The sequence below is a fragment of the Littorina saxatilis genome, linkage group LG9 (genome assembly GCF_037325665.1).
Source record: "Littorina saxatilis isolate snail1 linkage group LG9, US_GU_Lsax_2.0, whole genome shotgun sequence".
In the NCBI taxonomy this organism is placed as follows: Eukaryota; Metazoa; Mollusca; class Gastropoda; order Littorinimorpha; family Littorinidae; genus Littorina; species Littorina saxatilis.
Window position 1 is genome coordinate 3,285,599 of NC_090253.1, and position 21,504 is coordinate 3,307,102.

The following is a 21,504-nucleotide window of genomic DNA, read 5'->3' on the forward strand; positions in this document are numbered from 1 at the left end:
GTGCTTGTGTATGAGAGAGAGAGAGAGAGAGAGAGAGAGAGAGAGAGAGAGAGAGAGAGAGAGAGAGAGAGAGAGAGAGAGAGAGAGAGAGAGAGAGAGAGAGTGTGTGTGTGTGTGTAAGAATGCCCAGATACATGTGAACACGTATAAACGCCTTTGACACTCTTGGAACTAAATACTGCACACAAGTACCACACACACACACACACACACACACACACACCTTCTCTAGTGTAACGCTTTTTCTGCATCTCTTTGATGAAGATAACAAAAAAGCAAGTCATGAACACAAGAAATTTTATTTTTAGTTAAATGCACAGCGTGAAGAATAAAAACAAAGAAAAGTGCCTGTATTCCAGTCGAAACAATTACCACAGATAAAATGTACATGCATAGGCATCATATGTTAAAACCGACAAAAACCTACGATGATGGAGATATGAGAGAGAGAGAGAGAGAGAGAGAGAGAGAGAGAGAGAGAGAGAGAGAGAGAGAGAGAGAGAGAGAGAGAGAGAGAGAGAGAGAAAGTTACGGCATAACTGAAAAAAAAACACCTTAGAACTCTGACATTTTTTTAAGTGCTTAGAATCCACCCCTTTTACCTCTCTGTTTCTTCGTCAAAACAACATGAACAAGCCACACAAAAGCAATAAGGATGCGTTTTGCTTTTTTCGAAAATCAATTTTTTTCCCCTCATAAAATCATGTGGTGAGAATCTAAGAAAAAAAGCGTGCAACCCCTTTGTAAAGTAGTTTTAAAAAATACGGCTAAAATGGATATCAAGTAATAATTATGAAGAGAAACAAAATCCCACTGTCTGTGTTGTATAAAGAAAATCTTATCATATTTTACGTTGAACAATTAAGGTATAAAACAACTTGAGATAAAACTTGCTTGAATAAACATTACAAACAAGAAGAGCAAACGCTCGATCGAGTCACTTTCGCAGTTCTGAATATTATATGAGGCATCAGATGGACAGGAAGAAATTGCTATTCACAACACAATGAGTCACGTTCACATAAAATTTGAGCCCGGTCACTTTTATAGTTTCCGAGAAAAGCCCAACATTAAGTTGTGTGTTGCCGAACAGAAAAGGCTAGTTATCTCCCTTGTTTTTCTGATAATGTTCGTAAAAGGCTACAGATGTAAATACTTTGATGTAAAGAATAATCCTACAAAGTTTCAATCACATCCGATGAACTTTGTCAAAGATATAAAATGTCTAATTTTTCCTTTGACGCTGACCTGTGACCTTGAAAAAGGTCAAAGGTCAACGAAACCATCGTTAAAGTGTAGAGGTCATTGGAGGTCACGACTAAACAAAATATGAGCCCGATCGCTTTGATAGTTTCCGAGAAAAGTCCACTTTTATAGTTTCCGAGAAAAGCCCAACGTTAAGTTGTGTGTTGCCGAACAGAAAAGGCTAGTTATCTCCCTTGTTTTTCTGATAACGTTCGTAAAAGGCTACAGATGTAAATACTTTGATGTAAAGAATAATCCTACAAAGTTTCAATCACATCCGATGAACTTTGTCAAAGATATAAAATGTCTAATTTTTCCTTTGATGCTGACCTGTGACCTTGAAAAAGGTCAAAGGTCAACGAAACCATCGTTAAAGTGTAGAGGTCATTGGAGGTCACGACTAAACAAAATATGAGCCCGATCGCTTTGATAGTTTCCGAGAAAAGTCCAACGTTAAGGTGGTGTCTACGGACGGCCGGCCGGCCGGCCGGCCGGACAGACTAACACTGACCGATTACATAGAGTCACTTTTTCTCAAGTGACTCAAAAACAAAACAACAACAACAGAAACTTACAGAATATCAAAACAAACCACAGTTCTGCGAGAGGCAGCGCCGAGGCAAAAACATAAGTAACCACGGAACTTAAACACACAGAAATTTGAATCAATAACGCTTAAAGCCGAAATACCTGCAAATTAACTTTTTTCAAGCGCTTGCAAATTATCAGCTTTAAAGGAGCAAGAAGTGAAAATGAAAAGGGACAACAAAAAATATTCGTAAAATGAAGTTTAAAAATGCAATTAAATATAGAGTCAAAAAAGGAGAGAAAGAGATGGTGCATCTACTTCGTGATTTATAACGGCACGAGAAAAGAAAACAAGCTCACAGCTATCGGAAAGTTAAAGGGGTGTCTGTTAAGCCATGAGAACAAGGCCAAGATAAGTATGAGCGTCAAAACACGAATGAAAAACATTGTAATCCACAAGTATTAATGCACCCATTATTTTTAACAAACACCAAAAATGTCACCAGAGAAAATCGCACGTACGAGAAATTGCGAGAAATTTGCAAATTGCAGCTTGTACAGTGCATTCGAGATTTGTGTGTGTATCTCTCCCACAACAAATTCCACGAGAATATACTATATACAAGTGAAAGATAAACATCAAGGATAGATGAAGCCATAACCAAAACTTTCAATCATATATGTGTGTCGTGAGTATGACAGTACACGAAGAATTCATGAACAGTTCAAGGGAAGATTAAAAGTTCAAATTGGTCAACAATCAGTTTCACTCTTTTTCATAACTTTTGAACACCTTTAACAACAATTCTTTCCAGGGTCGGATTCCCATCTTTGATATCATCACTTAGGCCAACAACAAAAAATAGTCTGTTTACGGTAACATAGGCCCAAAAAAATAGGGTCGGTAGGTCGGGATTTTTTTTTCTCCCAAAAACCATATTTTTAAGTTATTTTGCCAAAAAACAAAGATTTTTGTTAAATTTTTTTTAATTTTATTTTTCCCAAATGCCAAAAAAAAGTCTAGGGTCGCGCGAAAAAAATAGGGTCGGTCGGGATACCGTAAACAGACTTTTTGTGTGTGTGCCTTATCATTGATTAACAACACGAATAATTCATCCCTCTTTAACCGATCAACATCTCGATCACAGAAAAGCATACTTTGCACAACATTTATAGATTGAAAAGTTGTATATCAATTTGAATAGTAAAATGGGGATGTGTACATTATAATGAAAATATGTAGGCTACATGATACTCCACCACACCTGCCCACACGGTGATGTGTACAATATAAGAAACATATGTACATAGCCCCCCCTCCCCCCCCCTCCTCTCACACACGTACACAGACCGGCCAACCCCTGTGAAGCCTAGTGTAGCAATTTAGAGTTTTTTGGAATTTTCAGCGTAGCAAATAGTGTTTAAGTGTAGCATTTTCAATGTATTCCCACATCCGCATTTACGTCATCTTGCACAAGAATAGACATATTTCATAAAGTTTCATGATAATTCAGGAACATAAAAAGCCTATTAGAGAGTATTTGCATTTTGACTTTTCAATGCAGAAAATGTCATGACCTATTTTTTGACCGCTATACAGAGTGGGAAGCAGAAACGAGTACCAGGACTCACAAATCAGAGGGAACTGTTGCATGCTTGTGATTATTTGTTTAAGCGTAGCAATCTTTAGCTTGTCGTAGCAATTGCTCTTAAAAAGTAGCATGTTACGATGAAAGCGTAGCAGTTGGCAGCTCTGTAGCGGCACATTCTAACTCCCCGCCCAAAAATATGATCCCTGTTAACCGTGACAACCATCATGTTTTGTTTGTAAATTTAAGTCAAACAAGCTTTGCGAACAAAGAAACAAACAAAATCACCAGTTATGTAAAAACTAAACTAAATATTGAAAACAAATAAGTTGCGTTTGTTTAAGTCTATTTACACTCACCCCGAAGTTTATCAATCCAACTGTAATTTATGGAAAAAGAGTGAGGTGACACCTTAAAGCCTGTTATCTCTGACGAATATGTGGATTTCCGGCAGCCAGTTGGACAAATAAATCTGTATGTAATCAGCAGTAATCTTTTTCCTTCTAAAACAATCGCGATACATATCTGTGGTGCTTTTGAAATTTTGTGAGCTCTGTTTTGTACTAAATATTTTTCTGGTCTTTAACTGATGGACCTCTCGCAGCCATCTCTGTGCAGATAAGTTGCAACTGTTTATATATTCTAATACCGACACAAGTTTACCACTTTACTTGAAGAAAGAGATCCACATATATTGCAAAAAATATAATACGTAAAAGATAAGCAGCATTACTGGAGCTTACCTGGTAAAAACTAGGATACAATTTTAAGTAAATGCACGGACTTAGCATATAGTATTACTTTAAAGTCAATAAACAAACATCTTTGTTCAGTGGACGCCCAAAACTCGCCAGCAGATTCTGTATACATAAAAAACCCATACCTCCGTAATACAACCGACAAGCGCTTAGAACTGTACCCACGGAATACGCGCTATATAAGCTTCCTATTGATTGATTGATTGATTGACAACCGTGACCCAGATAGTTGGACAAAGTCGACATATATTTTATTCAACATTACATGATAATTCTTCCAGATGATATCTTCACATGGTTTTCATTTTTTTTTCTTATAAATTTCATTGACTAAAAAATGTCAAGGCGGCACTATGGCGACCTCGTTTTTCAGGCGAAGTTATCTTCGTAAAAAAACAAAAACAACAACCTCCACCTGCTTTTGTATGGGGACACATTGTATTTCCTCTTTAAGTTGTAGCTGTTATTAAAACCCTTTTCAAACTTCAATCCACACTTTCAACATAATGTACACGTATGTGTATGATTCCAGGAACTGTCTCGCATCCTCTGAAGGCTATACAAGGCAACTCAAAAGCTGATCTTTTTCGGAGGAAGCCTCCGATAATACAAGAAAATGCTTTCACCATTTTTGTGCGTGCTGATTCTTTTGTCAGATACAACACCTACAGGAAATTGTCCTTGACAAAAAAGTGCAATGGTAAAACTTATTTTCAATGTAACATAGATATACACAAGAGAAACTGTCAAAAGTACAGTGCTTGAAAAAAGCTAAATACCATCGAACCTGTCTAAAACGACCATCCAAATAACCGACCAAACGTGGTTATGATAGACAGGGGGTCGCAATGGAAGGGTGAATTATACAGAAAAACACTCATCAGGGATCATTTAGCGTGGTCGTTATGGACAGTTGGTCGTAATCGCAAGGTGGTCACCAAGGCTGGTTCGATTGTACGTAGAAAAATCCACCAAAACAATGCAAGATTATAAAAACGTTGTAGGCATGTGGAGGATTGAAATATTTATATAATGAACAATGTGTACTTTAGTTAAAAAGAATGTAAATGTCGAATTCTGAGTATGAAAACGTCTAATTTTCCTTTGTGAAATCTGCACGTGTTTGTCGCAAGGTACTGTACTGTAGGAGACAGTGTTCTCAGTACATTTAAACAATAAACCCACACACACACACACACACACACACACACACACACACACACACACACACACACACACACGGACAATTTTTGAGCACTCAGATTCAGATACACGCAAGCAGACATAATCATGAACCTATAAACAATATATATACATACAAGAATTCCAACAAATATATACATGATTTTTTCACAAACGTTATATAGCAAGATAAAATAATGGTTAAAAGGGAAATGGTCAAGATCTGAATTGACAAATGCAAAGAGAAGAAAAATTCACCGTACATAGATAAAATGTGAATACGCAAGATTTCACATTTCAAAGAAATATTTACAGACATCCCCAAGGGATGTATGGATTATATACACATCTTAATTTTGTACCAGAGTAAACATTATTACTCCTGGTAAGACATTCCAGTTAAAAAAACACGAAAACAACAACAGAAAAACAAATATAATAAAGAAGTCAAAAATGATTGACAAATTAAGGATTTAAACAATATGATAATCAAAAAAGTGCATTTTAGTATACTGTATAACGTCTACTCCACAGCATGAAAACGGTAATTGTTTTTATTAACACTGAATGTGTATTATGAAAGTCAAAATCAATGTATAATAAAAGCGCATTTGTGGAATAAAGGGTTTATGTCGGCACTGTAGTTAGCTCACACAAATAGGATGCCAATGACTGCTCCAAATATACGCAGCGGTACTACACTTTCTTCGATTTTTTGATTTTTTGACTGTTTTTTTCAAAAATAAACTGCAAGCTGATGCAGCGTTTGCAAGTATGCAGTAAACTTTCGAAGGTGAACAATAAGAGCCCTAAACTATAGGCCATTAGTTCGTTTATATAACTTATATTATTTATTTGTCAAACCCTAGGTCAGCTTGTAAACCTCTTAATGTTAGGCTCTTTCTTTAAAAGACAATTGTTCTTATTTGATTACTACCGATAAACAAAACAAGTAATCGATAGGCATCAACTATTATTAAAAGATGGAGGTACGTAAAAGTCCAAATCAATTCATTGTCAGAAAAAATGTCAGCAAATTCAAAATGTGATGGATGATCTTACAGAATCAGCTCACATTGCTGTTAAGAAATAACGTTGGACTAAAACGGGTAATCATTTTGACTGGTAGAAACAGTTTAATGAAACAATAAACACATTGAAAAAAACCCAGAAACAGTAAGTAAAAGCCAAACCACAAATTCCTCACTTCCATATTTGAATGAACAATTGGAAAATGAATAGTAAAATTGTAACATGATAATCTTAAAACATCAAGTCCGCGACTTATCTCCTTCTTTAACTATCACAGGAGCACACAGGCAATACGAGCACAATCGTTCTGTTTTGGAAGAAAAAAAGCACGTACACGTGTCTATAATATCCCAAATCAAAAGGGGAAAATTGCTCACTTTAACTATGAACAAATTAAACAAACGAAGACAGCCCTTGTGTTTTGTTTTTAAAACTGTTGTATAATTTCAGATGCGTGCACAGTATACGCATATAAGGACACATTCTAATGAAGCTTAAAAGCATCAGGGTGGAGGGCAAAGGAAGAAAAGTCGGGGCTGAAATATGTTTTTGATGTTGACCATTACAGCGATCACATTAATCGGAACCTTTCGATATGTTACCGGTTACAATCTGAAGTTATAGGGAACAAATCGAGAACACGTCAGTCCTACCGCATCTGACAGTATTTTGTCTTAATTGCGGCATTCAGAATTATTGCGATACAAATATAATATCACCAGTTGATAGTTGCTACTACTAATACAAACAGCAATTCTTTAATTGCGTCAAACATTTGCATAAATGCATGTTGGAAGTGTTTCGGTAAAAATCAGCAGAAAGAACATGACAATTCGGCAACACATCTAAAATGGCTAAATTCGATAAATATTAGTGGGTATATATGCCCTTCACTCAGCTTATTAAGGTTGCGTCAAAAGCAACTGGAGTTGTCAAAATTGAGAGATGATTGAAGGAGTCACTAATAAAAGCTCTTGTAGTATGGTTTTGCTTCTGGAAAACAAGGAACATTTGTGACCTTCCACCACGGAATGAGTCGCATGTCACCTTTGCATGATTTTTATATTTTTACATTTTCGTAAAGAGTTGTTTATGCTCTCTCCAGTGGTGAAAACCGTTTTAGAAAAGAGCGAAAACTTTTCGAGTTATAAGCCTGTGACTAAGATGATCCTCACACTGATACCTGACACCCCCCGGACGTATGTTAGGCCTAGCGCAGAACCCTGCGAGGTGACATCCGACTCATTCCGTGGTGGAGGGTCACATTTATGATACATTCAACACACACGAAATATGTAGCAACTAAATTGCATGAACAAAAGACGTTCTAAGGATCCTTTCAAGTGCATATTAAGAATCGGCAGTCAACGATTCTGTCACTCAAGACAAACAATTAGTTGTCAGATCTTTGGAAAACATTACTTGCTTCCTTGTTCATTTCAAACAACAAGAGAAAATTGAGACACAGACATTTCAAATTCTGCAAAATTTCCAGTAACCAACGAAGTAAAGAAGCGACACTTAAACTCTTTTATTCTCTTCACAACAAAGAAACATGCAGTAGTTTCAAGAAATTGTTGAATATTTTTTGCTGGGGAAAATTCAAAACACCAAATATTATTTCCGTAACACAATAGCTTCAACAATTCAAACACCCAATATTCTCTCTGTAACAAGGAAAGATGCATTGAAAATCGTGTTCAAAAGTAGAACATGAAGTAACATTCACATTCTCAACACTGATGGAGGCAATTTTAGGAAGATGTGTAATAGCCTCAAAACGCAAAAAAACCCTGAAAACATCCATTTTTTCCATCACGAAAGAAAGCTGCATCATCTTCCAAAGAAGAACATGAAATCGGGTGGAAAGTTCCATCACTGGTGGTCTATTTTGAAGGAGATGCTTTGGAATGGGTGGAGGGCAAGGACGTGTTTCCTGGTCCCACCCTCTGCTTCATGAAGATGTTTTTCATGGGAACCTTGGGTTTGCCGATTGCCATCTTCTTGTCCTGAAAGATATGAGAGTAATGTCAGATAAACTTTCCCCCCTGAAGGTCACTTGCAGTTTGTCTCCCTAAAAGGTCAGTTAACTTTCTTCCCAACTGTCAGTTAAACTTTTATCCCATGAAGGTTAGTTGACCCCCCCCCCCCCCCCCCAAAAAAAACCAAAAAAAAACACAAAAATCAGAGGAAAATAAGAAAAAAAGAAGGCTAGTTAATTTTCCCCCACTTGCGCTGTTAACGTGGGGATAAAATGATTGTTTTTTTTGTTTTTTTTAGCAGAAAACCATCATAGTCAGAGGGGGACAATGCCCAAGCTTCAGCAACAGTCTCTTTTGCAAAGGCCAGTTTTCAGTAGGCCTAAAGCAGACTTGTAATGTCAGCATTGTAGACATATTCTGTTCTACTTTGATAAATAAGCAGCCTTCAGTAGAGTGGAAACACGCACAGCGTGTAACTGGACAGCGGTACAGTGGAACACACCCGTTCAAGACAGTCTGATTTAAGACCCCCCCCCCCCCCCCCTCTTCAGACTTTGGTTTCTCAGATGTTCTGTTCATAACCTAGTTCAACTTACCTCAACTTTAAGACTCCCTCCAATTTTTGACTTGATTTATTCAGAGTTTTGGAAGTCTTACTAGAGGGGTTTCACTGTACTTCGATTGTTGCTGTCAGAGTTTACTGTTTCACTGTACTTCGATTGTTGCTGTCAGAGTTTACTGTTTCACTGTACTTCGATTGTTGCTGTCAGAGTTTACTGTTTCACTGTACTTCGATTGTTGCTGTCAGAGTTTACTGTTTCACTGTACTTCGATTGTTGCTGTCAGAGTTTACTGTTTCACTGTACTTCGATTGTTGCTGTCAGAGTTTACTGTTTCACTGTACTTCGATTGTTGCTGTCAGAGTTTACTGTTTCACTGTACTTCGATTGTTGCTGTCAGAGTTTACTGTTTCACTGTACTTCGATTGTTGCTGTCAGAGTTTACTGTTTCACGCACACGTCTGTTTAGAATTAACAGAGAACTAATAAGACGTAAACGGTAGACAAGTGGTCAAGAAATTAGCAAATAGGTCCTGTTTTGGTTAAAACAGATGGTCATTTCAAGACAGAAAAAGTACAGGTAGTTTGAAATTGTAAAGGAAATAGAAGACCAAGACACCAGTTTCAGAACTTTGTAGATAAAGGTACTTAAAACAGACGATATCAGAGAAACATTCCATATCAGTCATACTGCATTTACTTGTGTAAATCAACGGTTGAAATGTCTTTAGTTTGCTGCTTGCAGCACGTAAAATATCACGTTATTCATAAACATGTTCTTGAACAAAGCTGTCATGTACATTCTAAAGGAAAGGTTGTAAAGACAGTTCTTAAATTGCACAAGACACTGCATAATGCGGCTACACTGCTTAGGACACAACTGAAAAATAATGTGTTCAATAGGCACACAATCATGTTGCTATTCAACTACACTACATGTACACACATGAAGCCACAGTAAGAAGTGCATTCCAATTTAGACAAAAACAACATTGAAAAGAAAAATAACTGCCAACAAAATAATAATTTTCTTCATGCTCAACAAAACGATTTACTAAGAATTATGCAAACTATGCCAACTGATAAAAAAAAACTACAGAAGAAAGAGAACAGAAGGCATAAGAGTTTCAAACATAAGAATTAGAGAGTCTAACATAAGAACTGAAGAACCCATAACTTCCTGGAAAATGAATTAGAAACACACACAGAGCAAAGTGAGCTAGAATTCAATTTCAAATAAGGTGCAGACAATACACATTAATTTTTGTCTTACTGCTTGAACAGTTTGTTGACTAGACCTGTGATTCTTCCTAAAAGTAGGAAAGATAAACACATAATTTCAACATTTCTGTAAAAGAATTCCAATAAACACCCCAATCATACAGAAAGGTATAATCCTATTGCAGCATACTTATTCGCATTTCATGCAAAGTATGTGAACGACCTCCAGGTATGAAACTGTTCACAGAGTAAGGATACCAGCATAGCCAAAGATAATTACCTGGCTTGGAAATGAACAAATCCAAAAACATCAAGTATGCTGCGAAATGAAATATGATTCATTCGCTTGCGGTTTACCAACAAGCGGCCGAAAACTCAACCAAGCTAAGTTCTTGTTACTAATTGTTTGTCTGTGCACTTAAAAGACCGTTGGGTCGACATATTTGTGATTGTAACGTATTGTTTTGTCAATAACAAACGTTCCAACAAATTACCTTTCTTGTTTTTTTATTTGGAAATGAACAACTAACGATTCCAAGAAAGGGTAGCCTATCGGAATATAGACATTTCTGAACAATGCCGTTTGAAATCGTCAAAGCTCTTGGATGCTTTATGTTTTAAAAGAATCAAACATTACCAAACACTAAAGACGAAAACATAATTTCATCTTCTAGGCAATCTGTAAGTTGTCAGAAACTTACAGGATTAAGCCACCCTAAAACCTCAAGCAATTTATAATCGAGTCGGAAGAGAAGACTTTGGATAGCTCTCGGGAGCACTATGTTTTGAAATAAATGCAAAAAAACCCACCCAAGTAGATTTATATACTTCAGCCCTTTCCCGCCAGTGGAGCATAAACCATTTTGAACACTTCTCACTCGCACATGATTCTGGGCTGCTGTTCTGATCAGCTTGATTTATATATAAGGTAAATGCAAAGGTAAAGGTAGTCTATAAACCATGTTTGGTCCCAGAGGAGCAACGTACTTCTCTCGGGCCAGCTTTATGAGTGCGATGTTCACTCCCCTCCCTCGCAGACTTTTGCCTTCATAGGGTATAGGGTCAGGTACCCGTTTCTAGATTTGTGGACTGGACAGAGGTCGGACAAATCGGGTATTTGAATTTGTCCCGGGTCGGGATCGAACCGACGACCTCCAGCGTGAGAGGCAAGCGCTCTAACCACTGAGCCACTCCGGCATTCACACGCTATTCTATCATTTTAAGTCAAGCCTGCCCACAGCCTAGCAAACAAAAAAGGGCACACGCAGGTGTACTACGGGCTGGATCTACCCTGCAAATGTACCTTTTTTCTCAAGACCCAAAATACCCTTTTTCAAATTCCCCCGAAAGCGGCGTATGGCTAGCTGCCTAAATGGCGGGGTTTTAACCGGTCGTACACGGAAAAGCCGTGGGAGTTTCAGCCCTTGAACGAAACAAACACTCTTTCAAATGCTAAACTTCAACAGCATCTGGGGGCCCCCGCGTGGCCAGCCCCTGTATCCCTGCCTCATTTTTGAAGCCCCTCCCTTTCAAACTCTAGGTCCAGGCCTGATACGCTATCATTTTCAATCAATTAAGCCTGCCCACAGACTAGCAAAAAAATAAATAAATAAACAGGAGCACACGCAGGTGTACTGACCGGCAAAGGCATGGGCTTGGCCGTCTCCTTGGAGGCCGGCTTGCTGGGATTGTCGATGAACTTCCACGCCCTCTGGCTCTGGTCCCTTGCCTTGTCGCCAGCCTCTGTGCTCTTCTGTATACTCACGCCGAAGATGTCTTCGTGGAACCGGTTGGCATCCTGTAGGTAAAGAAGGGCAAAAATAGTTAAGCAATGAAGAAGACAGCAATGAAAATAGTACTCATTGGATAGAAAAATGCACAAGTAACAACGACTGACCGGTTTCTACCTCCTGGTTTTTGTCAACAACAAAAATGACTAAACACATTGCTAACATATTCTAAAATTAAAAGAAACTAAGTTTGTTTTTATTAGAAGTGCACAAAAAAGGCAAGAGTGAATACTATCACTCACAACAGAACAAGAACATCCTTCATTCGACGTACATTTTCATACTGGTGTAGACTACCATGTCCTCTAGGACCGGCACGGTTGGCCTAGTGGTAAGGCGTCCGCCCCGTGATCGGGAGGTCGTGGGTCATACCTAAGACTTTAAAATTGGCAATCTAGTGGCTGCTCCGCCTGGCGTCTGGCATTATGGGTTTAGTGCTAGGACTGGTTGGTCCGGTGTCAGAATAATGTGACTGGTTGAGACATGAAGCCTGTGCTGCGACTTCTGTCTTGTGTGTGGCGCACGTTTAATGTCAAAGCAGCACCGCCCTGATATGGCCCTTCGTGGTCGGCTGGGCGTTAAGCAAACAAACAAACAAATGTCCTCTAGGAGACAATTTACTTTTGTAATACCAAGGTTACTTGTCTTGATTTTTTCTTGCGGCTAGATTAGACTCGTGCATGTTATAATTCCTTCAAAACTCTACAATCACGAGCATCAACAGTTGGCTTGAAAAGCAAGAGATTGAATATTCCTGGACAACCAATCCCCAGCAAAATTTAGATTTGTCTACCGTACCTTCAGTTTTAGCACAAAGTTTTTGGCTTCCTCTGGCTTCATGCCTCCGTAGTGTGCAAGGATTTGTTCCAGGGTCTTTGTGACGTCATTGGCCATGGACACGTCACCACAGACGTAGAAGTGGCCGCCGCGTTTAACAACTGACTCGTAGGTCATCGCTGCGTTCTTGAAGAGAATGTCTTGGACGTACACCTGAAGCGTAAAGAACAGAAATATTAGGATGGTAGGCTACATCTTGTTTGGTCGTTTCCTCAAGAACACAGGCACAGAATTCAATGCTCACGAATATTAACAGAGGCTGTCAGAAACACGACACTGACAAGAATAAGCAACGTGTAAAGTAACCATAGTCATTACCTTTGCCACTCTCTTAGCTGACATCTTAAGAAAAGTGTTATTGCCTTTGTAACCAAGTGCAAATACACTCAAATGCTGACATCTTAAGAAAAGTGTTATTGCCTTTGTAACCAGGTGCAAATACACTCAAATAACGCTTGGGGGCAAAAGCAACAAGAGTGAGTTTACTCGTAGTTAAAAGCCTATAAACAAATTGTTAGTTCACACACACACACACACACACACACACACACACACACACACACACACCCTACAGTACTACCTTTGGCTGTCCTGCTTCCCTGGACAGGGACACGAAATAGTCTGTGAGGACTTTCTCAGCCTTCATCTGGCCCAGCTCATCCTTGTAGATGTTGTCAATGTTGTTCTTACGGCAGCCGAAGTACAGATACATCTCGCCCCAGCCTTTCCTGTCGCCATCTGAGGAAGAAAGGGACACTGATGTTACTTGTATCCCGAGAAGAGCTTACATCGTGTGCAAAGACTAGGTACCCGCGCTTACATTAATGCAAGATTGTTGACTAAGGGTTTCCGTAACATATTGCCGTTTTCGAAGGTCACCCGGCAATAAAGGAACGCAAGCCATTAATTATCCCATGGCAAAGCATTCTGAAGGAACAAAGCCAGTGACCAAACGGCAAAGCATTCTGAAAGAACAAAGCCAGTGACCAAACGGCAAAGCATTCTGAAGGAACAAAGCCAGTGACCAAACGGCAAAGCATTCTGAAGGAACAAAGCCAGTGACCAAACGGCAAAGCATTCTGAAGGAACAAAGCCAGTGACCAAACGGCAAAGCATTCTGAAGGAACAAAGCCAATGACCAAACGGCAAAGCATTCTGAAGGAACAAAGCCAGTGACCAAACGGCAACGCAATCTGAAGGAACAAAGCCAGTGACCAAACGGCAAAGCAATGAGTTCCACCTGCCTACCAGCAATTTAGCAAGTCAACCAAACACTAATTTAGAAGTAATCAAAGTTGGTTTGTAATGATTCACTGCAGAGCGGTCTACTTGTGACCAGTGTCATAGGGAAGGGGTGTCATGAAACGAAAGGTATAAGCGATAAACAAACTGGGATCACTCACTCACATACGAAGTTAGCAAACATAAATCATTATTGCAATAATGACAACACGCTTTTATCTGTTTCGTATGAATCGGCTCGGAAATAGATTTGAATAATCCACGTCCAACATTTCTCTTATAACTGTTTGGACAAAGAGACAGTAACGGAGGGGTTGTCAGGGAGAGACTCGCACAAACTCATGTAAGAGAAGTAACACATTAGCAATTTCAATAACTCACGGGAAGGCACTGGGTTCATCTCCCGGTCAACCTTGCGCTGCTGCCAGAAACTCCTGAAGGGCGCAATGCCTGTTCCCGGGCCCACCATGATCACCGGCAGTGTCTGGTCCTCAGGGAGATGGAACGAGGGGGCCCTGGAACATGTATACGTAGTCAATGTGTGGTCTGGTTCTACATTGGACACTGCCAAGTTCTAATCAGTACATATATTTAAAGTTCAAGCAGAAACACTAAACCCCTATAAATATTTACTTGGCAATAAGAAATCAACGCTACGCTACCGAACTGGAAACAAATTACCCAGGCTGTCTTTGAAGGTTTCAATGTAGGCTTACGTATGAACTCAACTGTATAATTCAATTGGTCTGATATTTCTGATATTTACCAGGGACTGTCGTCTGTACGTGACACAAATACCACATAATTTGATTTTCAGATAACTTATCAAAGCGAATTTTAAGATTCAGTTCGGTGGTTTTGGTTTCAAACTTAATTCTTCGAGACTATGGCGTAACCCAATTGATGGTGAGCTGTGCGGTAGTAATTATGAGAGTCTAATGACAAAGCAGAACTCACGCTCTGACAGCGCAGGGGACGATAGCACCGATGTCACAGCGGTTGAGCCAGCCTGAACACACGCCTTCATGCTCTAGACCTGCACCGTCTGCACACATAGCAACAATCAAAGTGTTGGTTAGTTATCAAAAGCACACAGTTGCTGCTAAACGACAGATTGCAAGAGTGAAGGACCAGAAAACACAACCCACCTTCTCTGAACAGTCATTGTCATTGTAAGCTGATCAACTTATTCTAATCCTAAAGCCAATACTTCCGGAAGATCGTCGGCAAACTCAGCAAGGCTGATGATATCCAGTGCATCGTCAAGTTGAGTAATGATGGGAATCGTTCTTGAATTGTGTATTCATTACAAGGAAGCACCCACCGCCCACCGCGCACTACTCAAATTCATTCAGCCCATCATTAAGTCCATAACCGACATTGTGTTCTGTGGTTGACGAAGCCGATGGCGGATTGGATCTCACCCACACACTCCATGGCATGAGCTGATGCTGTAGAAGCGTTGCTGTTATCCGTCTCTCTCACTCTTGCTTTCTAACCCCAACAACAACAACAACTACATGAACATGAAGCACTCACTCTGTGTTCTGTACTTGACGACGGCCATAGTGGCGTGGATCTCACCCACACACTCCATGGGGGATCAGCTGATGCTGTAGAAGCGTTGCTGTTATCTATTCATCCCGAACCTTGCCCTTCCATCCCCAACAACTACACCAACACCTGCAACAACCACTTACTCTGTGTTCTGTACTTGACGACGGCCATAGTGGCGTGGATCTCACCCACACACTCCATGGGGGACGAGCTGATGCTGTAGAAGCGTTGCTGCAGCAGGGGGAGCTGCGTCATGAGGAGGGAGGGGGGAACCTTGAGGGACGGGAACTGGTCCAGCACCTCCAGCATGTTGGGGAACAGGTCGTAGCGCCAGTCCTCGTACGCCTTGGAGTCCTGAGGGAAATCACAAGGGTAAGGTAAGGTTCGGCGCTACCCAGCTAGTTTCAAACATAGCTTGCAGTGGCATCAACTCATGGACAGGATTAAGACACGAAGAGGGTCGAACCTACTGTTGAAAAATAAACGATCTCAGCATTTTGTATGTAATGTTCAAGGTATAAAACTCGTAAGTTCTTCAATTAAAGAGTGTAACCAGTCGAAATTTAGCAAACTGCATTTTGAAATGATCTCTTAGAAGTTTGCAATGGTAGCATTAGTGTTCTTAGGACATAAAAGACCTTGGCGGCATTGTGTTTTAACAACTTAAGTCAACTTTGACAGAGTATACCTGTATACTTCAACTACCACCCGCAATACCTTTGCCAGAAGCTCCATGCGTTCCTTGTCAATGTCTCGTGACGTCAGAGTGGCCAACAGCTGCAGGAAGGCCTGTGACGGGGGAGTGGTGACGTCAAGGAAACGCGTCAGACCGGTGCGCATGGAACACACCGGCATCTTCTCGTACTGTGTCCAGTTTTTGGACGAGCCTGTATCGTTGAAAGAAAGGGTCATAAGTGATAATTTGAACAACAGAGCTCACACAATCGGGGAAACGAAAAGGTGACAAAAGCGAACTACAGGAAAATCAAAGGTACATTATGCTAGGTCTCACGACTTTTACCTCGACCATTCGTTATATGTGCTGCAAAAGTTACACATTGTATGACAGAAGACAACACACAAATTACAGCAAACGAAAAAGAATAAAAGGGCTGCATTAGAGCGTTAACTCTTCCACCTCGCTAGCTTCAAATTTGCAACGTAACGCAGAAGTTTCATTTCAACTTTTGCTCAACTGGTCTATCCCAGAAATTCGAAACAGATAAGACTATTTACTTTCCAAATTAAGAATCCACAAACAAGAAAGGTTACATTTTTAGAACGTTTAATTCAAGACAAAACAAAGCATTGGCATTATTTTGTTTTGACCTGAACCAAACGTTCCAAAAATGCAACCTTTTTATATTTAGTCAAGGTATGACTAAATGTTTTAACATTGACGGGGAATCGAGACGAGGGGCGGGGTGTATGTGTGTGTGTCTGTATAGAGCGATTCAGAGATTCTACTGGACCGATCTTCATGAAACTTTACATGAGAGTTCATGGGAATTATATTCCAAGACGAATTTTTCGTTTATTTGATAAATGTATTTGATGACGTCATATCCGTTTTTTTTGTAAAAGTTGAGGCCGCACTGTCACACTCTCATTTTTCAACCAAATTTGTTGACATTTTGGTCAAGTAATCTTCGACAAAGGCCGGACTTTGGTATTGCATTCCAGCTTGGAGGCTTAAAATTAATTAATCAGTTTGCTCATTACAGTTTTCATAAAGTGATTTTTCGCAAACACATTTAAAATGGATTGCATCGTATTCTTCATCAAATTCTGAATCTAAACATCTAAAACTATATAAATATGTCATGTTTACTCTTAAAATGTGATCACAATTAACGAAATTAGTCCTACGATTGAAATGTAAGAAATCGATCAGGAAATGATCTCATCTTATTCTTTATTATTTCCTGATTCCAAAAACATATAGATATGATTATGTTGTATTCAAAACAAGCTCAGTAAGTGAAAAAGAATACAGAAAAGCGCGCTTTCCTGCTTGCCGCAATACGCTACCACGCTATTCTAATTGTCAATTCACTTCGTTTTGCACGTGAATATTGAGCGATTTCCTTCTTGCGGGGATTTCTTGGTTAAAAAATTGAGTGCGTTCAGTTTCATTCTGTGAGTTCGACAGTTCGACTAAATGTAGTAATTTCGCCTTATGCGACTTTTTACATTCAGTCAAGTTTTGACTAAATGTTTTGACGTTGTGTGTGTGTGTGTGTGTGTGTGTGTGTGAGAGTGTGTGTGTGTGTGTGTGTGTGTGTGTGTGTGTGTGTGTGTGTGTGTGTGTGTGTAGAACGATTCAGAGAAAACTACTACACCGATCTTCATGAAACTTCACATGAGAGTTCCTGGGTATGGTATCCTCAGATCTTTTTACATTTAGTCAAGTTTTGACTAAATATTTTAACATAGAGGGTGAATCGAAACGAGGTTCGTGGTGTATGTGCGTGTGTCTGTGTGTGTGTGTAGAGCGATTCAGACTAAACTACTGGACCGATCTTTATGAAATTTGACATGAGAGTTCCTGGGTATGAAATCCCCGAACGTTTTTTTCATTTTTTTGATAAATGTCTTTGATGACGTCATATCCGGCTTTTCGTGAAAGTTGAGGCGGCACTGTCACGCCCTCATTTTTCAACCAAATTGGTTGAAATTTTGGTCAAGTAATCTTCGACGAAGCCCGGACCTTGATATTGCATTTCAGCTTGGTGGCTTAAAAATTAATTAATGACTTTGGTCATTAAAAATCTGAAAATTGTAAAAAAAAATTAAAAATTTATAAAACGATCCAAATTTACGTTCATCTTATTCTCCATCATTTTCTGATTCCAAAAACATATAAATATGTTATATTTGGATTAAAAACAAGCTCTGAAAATTAAATATATAAAAATTATTATCAAAATTAAATTGTCGAAATCAATTTAAAAACACTTTCATCTTAGTCCTTGTCGGTTCCTGATTCCAAAAACATATAGATATGATATGTTTGGATTATAAACACGCTCAGAAAGTTAAAACAAAGAGAGGTACAGAAAAGCGTGCTATCCTTCTTAGCGCAACTACTACCCCGCTCTTCTTGTCAATTTCACTGCCTTTGCCATGAGCGGTGGACTGACGATGCTACGAGTATACGGTCTTGCTGAAAAATGGCATTGCGTTCAGTTTCATTCTGTGAGTTCGACAGCTACTTGACTAAATATTGTATTTTCGCCTTACGCGACTTGTTTACATTTAGTCAAGTTTTGACTAAATGTTTTAACATAGAGGGGGAATCGAGACGAGGGTCGTGGTGTATATACATGTGTGTGTGTCTCTGTGTGTGTGTGTGTGTGTGTGTGTGAATGTGTGTGTGTATGTGTTTGTTTGTGTAAGTGTGTGTGTGTGTATGTCTGTGTATGTGTGTTTGTGCGTGTGTGTGTGTGTGTGTGTGTGTGTGTGTGTGTAGAGCGATTCAGACTAAACTACTGGACCGATCTTTATGAAATTTGACCTGAGAGTTCATGGGAATGATATCCCCGGATATTTTTTTCATTTTTTCGATAAATACCTTTGATGACGTCATATCCGGCTTTTTGTAAAAGTTGAGGCGGCACTGTCACACCCTCATTTTTCAATCAAATTGATTGAAATTTTGGCCAAGCCATCTTCGACGAAGGCCGGAATTTGGTATTGCATTTCTGCTTGGCGGCTTAAAAATTAATTAATGACTGTGGTCATTAAAAATATGAAAATTGTAATTAAAGGTGTTTTTTTAAAAAACGATCCAAATTTAAGTTAATCTTATTCTTCATCATTTTCTCATTCCAAAAACATATAAATATGTTATATTTGGATGAAAAACAAGCTCTGAAAATAAAAAAATATAACAAATATGATCAAAATTAAATGTCCGAAATCGATTTAAAAACAATTTCATCTTATTCCTTGTCGGTTCCTGATTCCAAAAACATATAGCTATGATATGTTTGGATTAAAAACACGCTCAGAAAGTTAAAACGAAGAGAGGTACAGAAAAGCGTGCAATGCAGCACAGTGAAACCACTACCGCGCTAAACAGGCTCGTCAGTTTCACTGCGTTTTGCACGATCATTGTGTAAAAATTCAGTGCGTTCAGTTTCATTTTGTGAGTTCAACAGCTTGACTAAATGTAGTAATTTCGCCTTACGTGACTTGTTCATTTTTTCGATAAATATATTTGATGACGACATATTTAGTGAAAGTTGAGGCCGCACTGTCACGCCCTCATTTTTCAACAAAATTGATTGAAATTTTGGTCAAGCAATCTTCGACGAAGTCCGGACTTTGGGATTGCATTTCAGCTTGGAAGCTTAAAAATTAGTTAACTAGTTTGCTCATTAAAATCGAATTTTTCGTTACAGAATCAAAAATGATCGCATTGTATTCTTCACTTTCTTCTGATTTCAAAAATATATAGATATGTTATGTTTACTCTAAAAATGTGCTCAGAATGGAAGAAAAAAGGTTCAGTAGTACTACGATCGCATGCTTCGCGGAGACGAGCGTGACCCGCCTCAGCCGATGACTGTTTTTTGGGTTATTGATCTTTATTACCAGCTATTGTGTTTTCAGCGTAGCAATAGGGCCCGATATTTAGACGAGACAAGTATAATGCCGACGAGTCGAAGACGAGTCGCATTATACTTGTTCGAGTCTAAATATCGGACCCTATTGCTACGATGAAAACACAATAGCGTTTATATAGCTATTCTGACATTACATTCTGTGTTAAAATCATGTTTTTGTCAGCAACAAGTACCAGAATGGTCCATGTCGTTGATTGCAGACGACGGTTCCCTTTCCGCATGAAGCCACGGAAATAACCGAACATTGAAAAACCCACGGACATGTATTACGGAGAAAACTCGAGATAACCGGATGTTTAGCATTACGTCAATATGCTAGGAATCATATGACGTCATGACGTATCATGCTTGCCTACGTATATTGTATGTTCAAAAGTCTGACTTCTGTTGGGAATTCGCGTGGTGAAGACTGCGGTAAATCTGTAGATGATAAGAGAACAAGGATTGTCTCAGAAGAAACGACTAAATGTTTCAGACCGGTAACTTCATTTCAACATTGCACTATACAATGGACGTTCTATGTGACAGGAGAGTTTGCTGATTTTGTGTTAAACATTGGAGAGATCGTCTGCTAGAATCAGAGATAGGTTCCCTTCAGATTGCAGCTTCTGGAAATTTGTAAGGTTTGTTGCCTGTTAAAGAACTGGATTTTACACGTAATGTATGTCATGTACAGTAAGCAACAACAAAAACACACACAAAGCAAATGGCATCGTCTGTCGACTAGTCACAGAAACAAACCTGGCGAGGTATGCGTGTACTTTATACACGTGGAAGAAACCGGAACCATGCGTCTTTGTTATCGACAATATGCTTTTGGATATTGAGTAAAATGGCCGACTTTCGCAGCATTATGCTTTGATGATCGGAAGAGACCATCCAATCACAGCCCCCGAATTCCCCCACGTGTTCATCAGAATAGCTATATAGTTTGATAACGACGGACTAAATGTTTTCATATCGCTTCACGCGACTTGTTTGTTGTTGGTCTTAGCTAGATTGCTCTAATTATTCCAGGCTTTCTCTATGATCGTCGAGACTCTCGCTAGCTGAACGTTTGTTTCGGCCTTGTCAAACTCACCGAGAGGTGTGGAAACCTCTGTCAGGATCTCTGTCCTGACGATCTGGTCTGGCGGAGGCGCGTTGTGCAGACGGGACAAGATGGCGTCCACCAGGTCTGGCGGGTTGGCGGGGAAGATGCCCACGTGATCTCCCGGGGCGTACTGCAGCTCTGACGAGTCTTGTGTGTTCAGCTTGGCTAGGATAGTTTGTCGACTGTAACACGCGAAAGAAAAAAATGCATGTTGTGAATCAGAGAATAATTATTAATGACTGGCTGCGTGATGCCAG

The 21,504-nt window shown here is 39.4% G+C and overlaps 1 protein-coding gene and 1 non-coding gene across 2 annotated transcripts in view; both read right to left on the reverse strand.

Moving 5' to 3' along the window:
* Positions 1-280: 280 nt before the first annotated feature.
* LOC138975082 (nitric oxide synthase-like) overlaps positions 281-21,504 on the reverse strand; it is a gene marked incomplete in the record, with an annotated part of 233,429 nt that continues 212,205 nt past the window's right edge. The window contains 9 exon segments of the mRNA XM_070347731.1: positions 281-8,343; positions 11,737-11,895; positions 12,686-12,877; positions 13,305-13,462; positions 14,348-14,481; positions 14,924-15,011; positions 15,667-15,877; positions 16,241-16,410; positions 21,236-21,429. Coding sequence (XP_070203832.1) covers positions 8,221-8,343; positions 11,737-11,895; positions 12,686-12,877; positions 13,305-13,462; positions 14,348-14,481; positions 14,924-15,011; positions 15,667-15,877; positions 16,241-16,410; positions 21,236-21,429 — 1,429 coding nt within the window.
* Trnae-cuc (transfer RNA glutamic acid (anticodon CUC)) lies at positions 11,222-11,294 on the reverse strand. The gene has a single exon. It is a non-coding gene; the product is annotated as a tRNA-Glu (tRNA).